Source organism: Strix aluco, chromosome 4, assembly GCF_031877795.1.
Source record: "Strix aluco isolate bStrAlu1 chromosome 4, bStrAlu1.hap1, whole genome shotgun sequence".
NCBI classification, from domain to species: domain Eukaryota; kingdom Metazoa; phylum Chordata; class Aves; order Strigiformes; family Strigidae; genus Strix; species Strix aluco.
The window spans coordinates 43,000,473-43,011,740 of NC_133934.1; the positions used below are offsets into that span (position 1 = coordinate 43,000,473).

The 11,268-nt window shown below is 45.4% G+C and overlaps 1 protein-coding gene across 1 annotated transcript; it reads left to right on the forward strand.

The window, feature by feature from the left end:
• The first annotated feature begins 993 nt into the window (after positions 1-993).
• On the forward strand, positions 994-9,384 carry HPF1 (histone PARylation factor 1). Its single transcript, XM_074822819.1, has 8 exons — positions 994-1,108; positions 2,324-2,483; positions 4,069-4,255; positions 4,742-4,840; positions 5,883-6,033; positions 6,736-6,823; positions 7,443-7,615; positions 9,092-9,384. The coding sequence occupies exons 1-8, from the start codon at positions 1,052-1,054 to the stop codon at positions 9,221-9,223; spliced, it is 1,047 nt and encodes a 348-aa protein (XP_074678920.1). The 5' UTR covers positions 994-1,051; the 3' UTR covers positions 9,224-9,384.
• Positions 9,385-11,268: the final 1,884 nt, after the last annotated feature.

Below are 11,268 nucleotides of genomic sequence, written 5' to 3' on the forward strand. Positions count from 1 at the left end.
CACTGCCACCTCCTGTGCTATTGGTTTTCTAGGCCTTTTTCTACGCAAAGCATTTCAGCAATATCCTTAAATGAGTGGATGTTGCATAATATGATTATGTGCTTTCCTAAATCGAGGAATGTGTCCCACTTGCTACATATTACACGCTGCTGCCTTGATTCTTTCATTGGAAATTATGTGATGACACTTCTATATTCCTGGCAGCTGTCAAATGCTAAAGCAGAGGCTTAGGGGATTGGGTTTTTTTCCCCTTTTTCTGTGTATTGAAAACTAGTATTGCATCTTCGCTCTCTTATGCCTTCAGCTCTGAAGGGGAAGATTACATTTGGTTCAGGTAATCTTGTTTTCTCTCTCATTCCAATATACTGCCCTAACTTGTATTACAGGAATCTGCACGTACGTGTAATTAGAAAAATCAGCCTCGAACGCCTATGCAGGCAGCCGTGAGGTGAGCCAACCTACCACTGAGGAAACATGGCTGTAAGCTTCCCGACTCCATCTCTAGCCCCCAGCTCCAGCCACAGATGTGTTCGCAGCCGCGGGTTACCTGCGGCCGTTCTGTTTCCCCCTCGGACGCTGCAGTGCTTGCTCTGGCGGGGGGCTCACAGCCTACAGCCTGCGCCCCCTCTAATCCCCCTTCTCCTGCCAGCCAGCTCCGGAACAGGCCGGCTCCTGAGCTGACGCGCAGATACACAACTGCCCATTGTCCTTGTAAAGGCGCTTATTCACCTTGCAGCAAGGTGCTACGTGGGGCGGGAAGGCGCCGCGCCCCTCCGCCGCCGGCTCCTCGGGCTGCGGCTCCGGCCCCTCCGCGCGGGGGCAGGCGGACTGCGAGGCCCCTCCTCTCTCCCCGGGACACCCGCTAACCGGCTCCCTCGGGGCCGCTGCCCCCGGCGCCGCCGCCACCCTTCTACAGCTGGCGCCGGCCGGGGCTCGAGGGGGGTGTGGGCGTGGCCGGCCAGGCGCGCGCCGCCGCCCGCGCACGCGCGGAGGCGCGGCGCGCGACCTCGGAAGCGGCGGGCGGGGCGGGCGCGATGCGGCCGGCGGGAGCATGACAGGTGGCGGGAAGCGGAGGCCGCGCGGCGCGGCGGGCCCGGCCGGCGAGCAGGTGGCCGTTAGCGGGCGCGCGCGGGGCGGGCGGGTCGCCGCGCCTGAGGGGGCCGAGCCTGCCGGCGGGACACGGCCCGGCGCGGGGTGGCGGGGCCCGGCCTCGCGGGGCGGGCAGCCGCGGCCTGAGGCAGCCCCGGGCCGGGGGGGCGAGCTCCGAGGGCCGCGGTCGTGGGGCCGTAGGCCTGAATGGGCGCGGATGCCTTGTAGTGGCGCCGGGCCTCCACCTCCTCGCCCCTCGTTCTGGTTTGCTCCGTGGCTCTGAGGAAAGCCCTTGGGCCCCTCGTTCTCCGACACGGGAGCCTCTCCTCTCCTCTCCTCTCCACCCGGGCTTCTCCCGGGTGACCGCCGCGTCTCAGGTGGGCTGTAAACAGCAACGCCTCAGCCTCCTCATCCTCCCGGGATGGCCGCGGCTAGGAGCGGGCACTCGTGGTGTGCCTAAGTACCTGATGGCGGCCCACTTAAGAGGTGAAATGCCTGCCTCACTGTACTGTCCTCACAAGAGAAAAGAAACCTTGACATTTTTTTAAAAAGCTATTATTATTCTTTAAAACGGGTGTAATTATTCCTGCCGATTCGTGGAGCCTTGCATGGGAATGAGGTAGTTGAGGTTACCCTTGAGCGGTGTGCATGCTTGAATGTAGCCTGGTTCGGTTCATGTTACTTGAGTTTTTTTGAAATAACTTTAGGCTACTTTTAAAACGTTGTGCTGTAAACTGCACCGGTTCAGATGTTGAATAGATAAGTAGTTCAGATAGCAGAGACTTAGAGGATTTTTGTTACATCATTTAACCAGACGTGACAAAATAATATCCCTACTTCGAACTGTCTGGAAAACACATGAGTCTCTTGGATGCAAGCTGCTGTGTAATTGGAAATTGGCATTTTAAAATAATGTAGAACTTGGATTAAACTTTGGGATTACTTAGTCCTTTACTTGATGAACTAATAAAAGCGCTTGTCTTGGTTATATTGAGCCATTAGTATTGAAGTAGCACTTTTCTATTTCGTACATGTTTAGCACATATCTCAGATAATGCACTTTTAAGCGATTCTCTCCAAAATAGATAGTCTAATCAGTATATATGCTGGTTTAAGTAACAAGCATGACTTAATCATTGTTCCTCCATTTAATACAGATGCTTTGTAAAATCATTCAGTAGAACTGACAGAAAGCAACTAAATGAACTTTGGTTCTGCTTTTTCTTATCTGCAGTGTGAAAAAAATGGAGATGTCAAGAAGAGAAGGTCAAATCAGGCAGATATCCCCGATAGTCTTCGTCAAGAAGCAGAAACATGCTATCGGCTTAAACTGCCCGAAGACTTCTATCAGTTTTGGAAGTTTTGTGAGGAACTAGATCCTGAGAAACCAAGTGGTGGGTTTTAAAGTATTTTTTGCCTTTTCTAACTTTCACTTCCAAAAACTGCCTGAAGGCAGGCAAACTGGAGGTGGTCAGATGTGCTCTAATGTGCTTCAGCTTACAGCTAAGATGCAGGATATTTACATGAGTGTAAACAGGAATACTGGAGATCATCACAAAGATGTCAGTACACTTCAAGCTTTCTAAAATACAGTTACTTAAATTATGTAATGCAAAGGGACTAAATGTTGTCTAAATCTGCCTTTCTTGCAAGTACATGTGAAATGTTTAGTATGGAACTGAAGTTTCCTTATATCAATCCAGGTTTCAATTTCCCCAGATGTATTATATAACAGAATGTGGCATCCCTGAGTGCTCTAGAAATGACAGTTTCTTTTTAGAATCGTAGAATGGTTTGGGTTGGAAGGGACTTTTAAAGGTCAGCTAATCCAACCCTTCTGTAATGAGCAGGGACATCTTCAACTAGATCAGGTTGCTCAGAGCCCCATCCAACCTGGCCTTGAATGTTTCCAGGGAGGGGGCACCCACAGCTTCTCTGGGAAACCTCTTCCAGTGTTTCATCACCCTCATCGTAAAAAATGTCTTCCTTATATCCAGTCTGAATCTACTCTATTTTTAGTTTAAAACAATTACCCTTGTCCTATCACAACAGGCCCTACTAAAAAGTCTGTCCCCATCTTATAAGCCCCCTTTAGGTATTGGAAGGCTGCTGTAAGGTCTCCCCAGAGCTGCCTTTTCTCCAGGCTGAACAACCCCAACTCTCTCAGCCTGTCCTCATAGGAGAGGTGCTCCAGCCCCCTGATCATCTTCGTGGCCTCCTCTGGACCCACTCAAGCAGGTCCATGTCCTTCTTATGTTGGGGGCCCCAGAGCTGGACACAGCACTGCAGGTGGGGTCTCATGAGAGTAGAGCAGAGGGGGAGAATCACCTCCCTCGACCTGCTGGCCATGCTTCTTTTGATGCAGCCCAGGATACAGTTGGCTTTCTGGGCTGCAAGTACATGTTGCCAGCTCATGTCCAGCTTTTCATCCACCACTACCCCCAAGTCTTTCTCCACAGGGCTGCTCTCAATCCCTTCATCCCCCAGCCTGTGTTCATACTGGGGGTTGCCCTGACCCATGTGCAGGACCTTGCACTTGACCTTGTCGAACCTCATGAGGTTCACATGGGCCCTCTTCTCGAGCTTGTCCAGGTCCCTCTGAATGGCATCCTGTCCCTCAGGCGTGTCAACCACAGCATGCAGGTTGGTGTCAGCAAACTTGCTGAGGGTGCACTCGATCCCGCTGTCTGTGTTATTGATGAAGATACTAAAAAGTACTGGTCCCAGTATGGCCACCTGAGGGACACAGCTTGTCACCGATCTCCGTTCGGACATTGAACCATTGACCACTACTTAGGAGGACTGCAATAAGCTAACTCTTGAATGATAACTGAATAAAAGAATGCCTCAGCTTTCATTGTCTTGTAAACAGTGTTTGTTTGGATTTGTGGAAGCTTTTGGTACCTGAGTGACACGGGAACTTCTTGGTTTAGATATGCATCCACCAGAAAGTAAACCTGTTCATGCTTGGCTTTTCAGATGCACTTGTGTCAAGTGTTGGACTTATGCTGGTTGGACCATATGATATTCTTGCTGGAAAACACAAAAAAGCAAAATCAACAGATCTGGACTTCAATCTTCATTGGAGGTTCTTCTATGATCCCCCAGAATTCCAGACTATACTTGTCGGGGATAGCAAAACACAGTATCACATGGGATATTTCAGGTATCTTATTTAATACATGCTCTTGCTGGACTATAACTATGTGTAGCTTTTTCTCCTCTTTTTTTCCACAAGATAGGATTTGAGAATTGTGTGCTATCACCAAAAAAGAATCTTTCTCTACTGTAATAGTATATTAACACATGGGTTGATATCTTTTTTACAAAAGATCACAGATATTGAAGACTAAATTTAAATACTTAGTACCAACCCTCCAGGGCACCTTCACTTATTAATTAATTACATTTTGCCATGATACTTAGAAGAAAAAAATCAAGCCTTATGAAATAAAGGGGATGTGTTCTGTCTATATGTATTGATACAAGCTCCTTTCAAAGCTATGCTGTTAGATTTTAGAGCTTTACATCTAAGGATGTTTCTTAGGTTTCTGAAAGAGATGGCAGCATGGCGAAGAGGGGAATTAATTTTACTTTGAAATAAGAGAAATGGACACAGCTTCACTATTTCTGTGTACTTTTTCATAATTAGGGATGTGCCAGATGAGCTTCCAGTGTGGGTTGGTGCAAATGAAGCTAAGAAGGGCTGTGCGATTTCACAAGTTGGTGATAATGTCTTTGCCGCAGTCAAGTAAGGTTCATATTTACTTTTATTTATGAAGAGTAGAGTAGAAGAGAAACCATTAATTGGGAGATGTGATGTGGAATAATGCAGCTAACTTGTGTATCTTTCTTTCTCAAGAAACCCTCACTTCTGCTCCTGCAGGCAGTTTTAAGGTACTCTCAAAAGCCTTAAGAGGCTTCTTGGTAGTGTTTTCCTGTTACAAGTGAAATAGATAAGTGTTAATTATCTCATCGTCAAAATACATTGGCAGGGATACATTCTATAGGAAAAAAAAAATGCCCACTGGGTGTGTTAAAATACTTCATAAGTAAAGAAAGGGCATCTCAAACAGTGGTGAGGGAAATTTGCATATTGTACTAAATGAGTAGAGTCTAGCTCGTGTCTTGCCTACATAAACAAAAATAATGTATTTTTATGATGAGTAACTACAAGAAGTACCATTTCTGACCTAGGGCAGGATAACATTTATATGGATATGTAATTCAGTATGATTCATGAAGCTTTACATGGTCCTCATCATGAATGCAAACAACAGGTTTCATCACCTGTTGGTTAAAAATGGAAAGCTCTCTACAGACAGACGTGTGTCAGTAAGTGAAAGCATAGTGAAAAGTAGCTTTTGCAAAAGATTCCTTGTGTAGTGCAGAGTTAAACAAGGACACTTGTCTTGAAAGCACTGTGATGAAACTCACAAATATGTATTTATTGTGCACGACTTGGATGTCAAATAGTTTATATGGCACTGGAGCAGCAAACTGAGTTCTTAAGATAGAAAGATGAGCAGCTACCAAGTCCAGGAGAATCTTCAGCACCTGCAGGTTGTATAAACTGGACTGTAATGCAAGTACAGATAGGAAATGCCAAAGTACTGTCTGTGCCAAACTTCTTTTCTTTCTTGTTGTTAAGAGGCTTGCATTCCCAAGTCTATGTGTATAAATAAACCCATGACTGCTAATCATTAGAAGATGTGGAGGTTTAGTGATTAGAAGGCTATTCATTTGTTTGTGTTCTGTTAAGCTCTCTTAAGACATGTTTCTTCTGTTTGCAGACTATTTTTGTCAAAAAAACTTAAGGAAGTGACTGATAAAAAGAAAAATGCTATTTTGAAAGACATAGATGAAAAACTAACAAGAACAGCAAAAGAACTGGGTTATTCTCTGGAACAAAAAACCATGAAGATGAAACAGAGAGATAAGAAAGTATGACTTTCCTGATCCACTGGAGAGAACTAAGTTCTGTTAAACTTTTTTCATTTACTTGCCTGTTATTTTTTGTTTTTCCTCCTACTCAGTAAGGATGCTTCATTTAGGAACTTCCAGAGCTCATCAGTGCTCTCTAAAACTTCAGGAGAGGGAAGATTAGTACAAGTGTGTTCCAAATAATGGGATTAAATCAAAATACTCTAGTCTTGTAAACCATAGTTCAGCATTCAATTAAAAAAAAAAAAAAACAATAGGGGAAATAGTCTAAAAAGTAAAACAAATGGGGAGCATGGAAAAAACTTCTTCAAAGTGAAGATTCATGTAAACAGTTGGGTTGGATCTATTGGAAACTGGACCATTAAGGATGATACGGATTAGTAATAGAGGTTTTTTGCATACCTATGAGAAATAATTATGGTAAGAGGTGACTAAACAAATGTAGTACAGTGCTACACAAGTGACTACAAGGGTTCCTAGGTTTTGGAACTTGACTGAAATGGAGTTTCCAGTTATTTTAAACTGCAGTACTTAAAAGTAACTGCTGTATAATTTGAAACTAAGTAGATGTCCTGGAGCCTGGACACTATATTAAGGTTGACTACCAGCAGTCAGATGCTAATGTTGTTCAGTGAGGTGAGTGATTCTGTGTCACAGAATTGACTTACAGTGCTGTATCCAATTTCCTGTCTTTTTATTTAGGTGGTGACCAAAGCATTTCATGGAGCAGGCCTAGTTGTTCCTGTAGACAAAAATGATGTCGGATACAGAGAACTTCCTGAAACAAATGGTAAATCTCTTGTTTGCTATATTATTCTGCTTTATTTAAGTAAACAACCTTCAGTCACACAGCTACTCTGCAAAACCCAAACTGCATTTATATTTCCTACTTGAAGAATATGAGCAGTAGGAGTAAAAGGCAGAAGTCTTAACCATCACACTTGAGCTCAAAGTATTTTCTTTAAATGAACCAGATGACAATCAGTGAGACATGCTAAATCTGAAATAATTCCTGAAGTAGTAGTTTAGACAACCTTCTCTTTTGTACTGGCACAGCCATGCAGGAAGTAGGTCCAAAAAACTGATCTACATTCAGGGACTTGTGGGTTTATTTCTTATCCCCCCCTCTTCTCCCAGTGTTGTTCTAACCAGAATCAGTTCCCTGATGCAAGTTAAGCACACAAATGCTTGTCTCTGTATGGGGAGCAGACACGGATGGGCACGGGGCAAGAATGAGCAGCAAAGCAAAAGGGGAGGCTTTTTCACCAGCCGTTTTTTATTTAGTCTTAATCTTCTCTTAGTCTTCACTTAAGCGTGACACACAGGTATGTTTTGGCCACAGACTACTTCTGTGCAGTATTAAATTTCTTTATTTAAACATCTAAATATTTCTGCTTTTCTTTTTGCAGCTAATCTTAAAAAGATTTGTAAGGCCATTGTTGATGCTCCTACTGATGACGAGAGACTGAAGGCCTTTGCCCCCATTCAAGAGATGCTGACCTTTGTTCAGTTTGCTAATGATGAGTGTGACTATGGAATGGGGTATGAACTGGGCATGGACCTGTTTTGCTATGGATCCCATGTGAGTACTACAACAATCATACTTTACAAAATTGTGCATGACTTTATGCATGGACCAGGAGTTGTCCTGTGTTGTAGATCTTTATTCCCAACTCGTATCACGTAATTATCCCTAGGAATCATGAAAGTCTACAAGAATATTCTTAATTCGTGTAGGCTGTTAAAAAGTCACTCTTAAAAATAAGCTGCTTGATTTAGTAGCGTTTAATCACACATGAAGATTCTACTTAACAGTTTTTCTTCTGTATTAGCCACTGCCCCACTGATGAAAAGGGTTATGTCTGTAATAAATCTATGGCTAGGAGAGAACATAAAAAGAAGCTTTAACATCAATGGAATATGAATGGATGGTCATAGAAACACCCCTGTAAAATAGCTTCTTTTAGTAAAAACAGTATTGGCTATGGGGTGCTCCAAAGTATCGTGTAGAGAGATAAAAAACTTGCAGTGCTAAATGTAGGCCCAAAAATGTTTGTGTTAAACGCTAGTTAAAATACTTGGCCACTGAAATGAAGGAAAATTCACTGCTCTTTCCATACACTGTTAAATTACTAATGTGTTTCTTAGATTTCCTGCCCTGCTCTCCTAAATTCCCTACAGCATCTGAGAATGTGTTGTGTTTTCCTCCGATACCCTGATTATTTAGGACTGACCCTTCCTTTGGTGACTGCTGGCTCAGCTGCTTAATTCCTTCCTACATCTATGTGGAAGGGCAGTGAAGGAAGAAACAGTTCCAGTTGGCTGAGTGGGTGGGGGCAAACCCTCATCTTTCAGGCTTCATGGTTCTCAGCACATGAGATTAACTCCTGCAGTGACAAACTAAGTCTTTACAACACTGTGACATGTCCTGATACCTATCTTATGCAGCAGTTTGAAACAGCTGTAATTTGGCAGCTGTTTTCTAAAAATAGAAACTCTATTTCATTTTGTAGTTTAGTAAACAGAAGGGAAAAACGGTGGCTTTGCACATAAATAACACTGTGGTTGGCTCCCAGCGTTTTTGCCTGTCTGTAAATACTTGGAGGCTTTCTGGTTCTGGCTGGAGCCTGGTTGTCCTCTTGCTTGGGGCCAGCAAAAAGACACTTGATCTGTAGCCCAAGACACGGGAAAGGACTTAAACTCCCTTCAGAGGCGAGGTAGAGGGAGGCTACAGGTACAGTAACCATCGCCAATGCTAAATAAGCTCTGACTTCTATACATTTGAAGCACTTAAATGGTTACTGTAAGTACTGTCACAATCCCCTCAAGCTGTGGAGTGTGGCAGGACAGGGGCCTTCAGCCGCCTTAACAGTAGTTAAGCCTTAACAGTAGTTAGTGTCTCCTGCACTGCTAAAGGCAGATCTCCGGGTGCAGGGGACCAGCCCGGCCTCGCTGTGGCTGCTGGGGGCGCAGCAGGCGCTTCAGGGGCGAAGCCCAGAGGTAGAAACAAAGCCCCTGCCCCCTGCGGGGCCGCTCACGTTTTCCCTCTCGCCCGCAGTACTTCCACAAGACGGTGGGCCAGCTGCTGCCCCTGGCCTACAGCCTGCTGCGGAGGGACCTCTTCGCCGAGATCATCGCGTCGCACCTGGCCCGCCGGCGGGAGGAGGAGGTGGACCAGCTCCGGCGCTGAGCTGGGCACCCGTGCCCCCGGCGGCGGCCGCCCTTGTCTTCTCGGGCGCGGGCTTTGCTTTGGCTTCTGTGGGTGTTTGTGCTTATGTTAGTTTGTTTCTGGGGTTTGGTTTTGTACTCCGTGGCGGCGGCCCCGCGGTCAGTAAAGCTTTTCTAAGGAAGGAGGCGCCTCCGCGTGCTGCCTGCTCGCGCGACCCCGGGGCGGGGGACACTGCGCACGCGCAGAGCGGCTGCTGAGAGGCGTCACGTGCCGCCACTGCGGCAGCCGGCGGGCGGAAGTCAGTGCGCGTGACGCCGCGGAGGGGGCGGGCGTGGCGGCCCCGAGGCCACGCCTCCGGGCGGGCCGCCGCTCCGCCGGCAGGGGGCGGCAGCGAGGGGCGGGCGCTGGCACCGTGAGCGCGGTCGCCGCCGCTGCCTGTGGCTGCGGCGCAGCACAGCTGCAGTACGGTGTTGTCCGCGCCGGGCTGTTCCCTATGTCCCAGCCTGAAGCTCAACCTCGGCCGGCGCGTGTTACCAACGGCCAAGGAAGCACAGAAAGGGCAGGCTACTACTTTACGTTCCTCAGAGAAGCTGCAGGCACTGGGGAAGTGATTCAATCATGGACTTGTCTGGTGCACTCAGTTGCAATCAGCTGCTTACTTACACCTACCAAACCCTATTTCCTTCCTCTTGGTGATTTTTACTGCCATTACACACTTCCTCAATTATGTCCCACCACATAGGTAAAAAACTCAGTTACAGCAGCATTGCCTTTTGCATTATAACAAAGCACTAAATATGGTCTCAATCTGCTGGAGGAGGCTCAATTAACAGGAAACAAATAGGATTAAAAAAACAGCTAACTGGCATTACAAGATAAATTAGAAATTCCACTGCAGTTACTACCTTATTGGTCAGATGGACTCATGCCTTGTGTTCACTAATCTGGACTTCTAAAATAGAATCAAAGTGATTTTGTACAAGATGCAAATAATTGTTTTCAAGTTCATTGGTCAACTGCTCTAGGTGTAGTAACAATAAAATAGAGTTTTATTCTCAGGCAACTGCTTGAAATAACAGTCCAGAAACAAGTGGAAAGTAACACTTGCTCTTACTCAACAGGCCTGCCACCCTACAGTGACGTGACTTCTCTTCTAGCAGTTCACATCATTACTAATGACAATAGTACTACTAATGAAGATTATAGGCCACTAGGCACCATGCTCAGATTTCAAAGTTTCCCTCCTTTTTAGCAGACTATTGTACCACCAATGATCCTTTCCAGAATAAACTAATACATAATTCAAAATGTAGGTTCAAGTGCTGCAAAAGTGTATCTTGAGTTTTAAATGACAAAGGTAATCATTGTATGCCACATCTACTTTTGTAAATTTGACAACCCCACCCCTTTCAGCATATAAATGTTCCATTTATTCAAACATAAGCACAAGTTTACATGGACTTCTTTATGTTTTAAAAATTTTGGTCTCATTTCCCCCTTACTTTTTAGGTTCCAAGCAGAAGAGACCTTCATATTAATGCCCCATAAATCATACAAGTAACAAAAAAGTATTCACCTTTTGCACTGGTATTTAAATATGAACTTAAATCTGCAAAAAGGGAGACCTTAGTATGGAGTTTCCAGTCTTGTCTATTAACCTCTTATTGAGAAGGAAAGTGTTACACCAACTGAAAAAGTACATCATTAAATTGGGGACAGAATTTTTAGTAGGGCCTGTAGTGATAGGACAAGGGGTAATGGTTTTAAACTGAAAGAGGGTGGATTCAGACTAGATATAAGGAAGAAATTCCTTATATATAGTGAAGATGGTGAGACACTGGAACAGGTTGCTCAGAGATGTTGTGGCTGCCCCCTCCCTGGCAGTGTTCAAGGCCAGGTTGGACGGGGCTTTGAGCAACCTGGTCTAGTGGAGGGTGTTCCTGCCCATGGCAGGGGGATTGGAACTAAATGATCTTTAAGGTCCCTTCCAACCCAAACCATTCTATAAACAGTTACAGCATGAACTATTCTATCACCAGATGTCTAAATATCTTAAGTGTGGGGTT

Coding starts and splice junctions, on each gene's coding strand:
- HPF1 (XM_074822819.1), top strand. CDS start 1,052: ATGACAGGTGGCGGGAAGCGGAGGCCGCGCGGCGCGGCGGGCCCGGCC. Junction 4,841..5,882: donor AATGTCTTTGCCGCAGTCAA/GTAAGGTTCATA, acceptor TTCTGTTTGCAG/ACTATTTTTGTCAAAAAAAC. Junction 6,034..6,735: donor TGAAACAGAGAGATAAGAAA/GTATGACTTTCC, acceptor CTTTTTATTTAG/GTGGTGACCAAAGCATTTCA.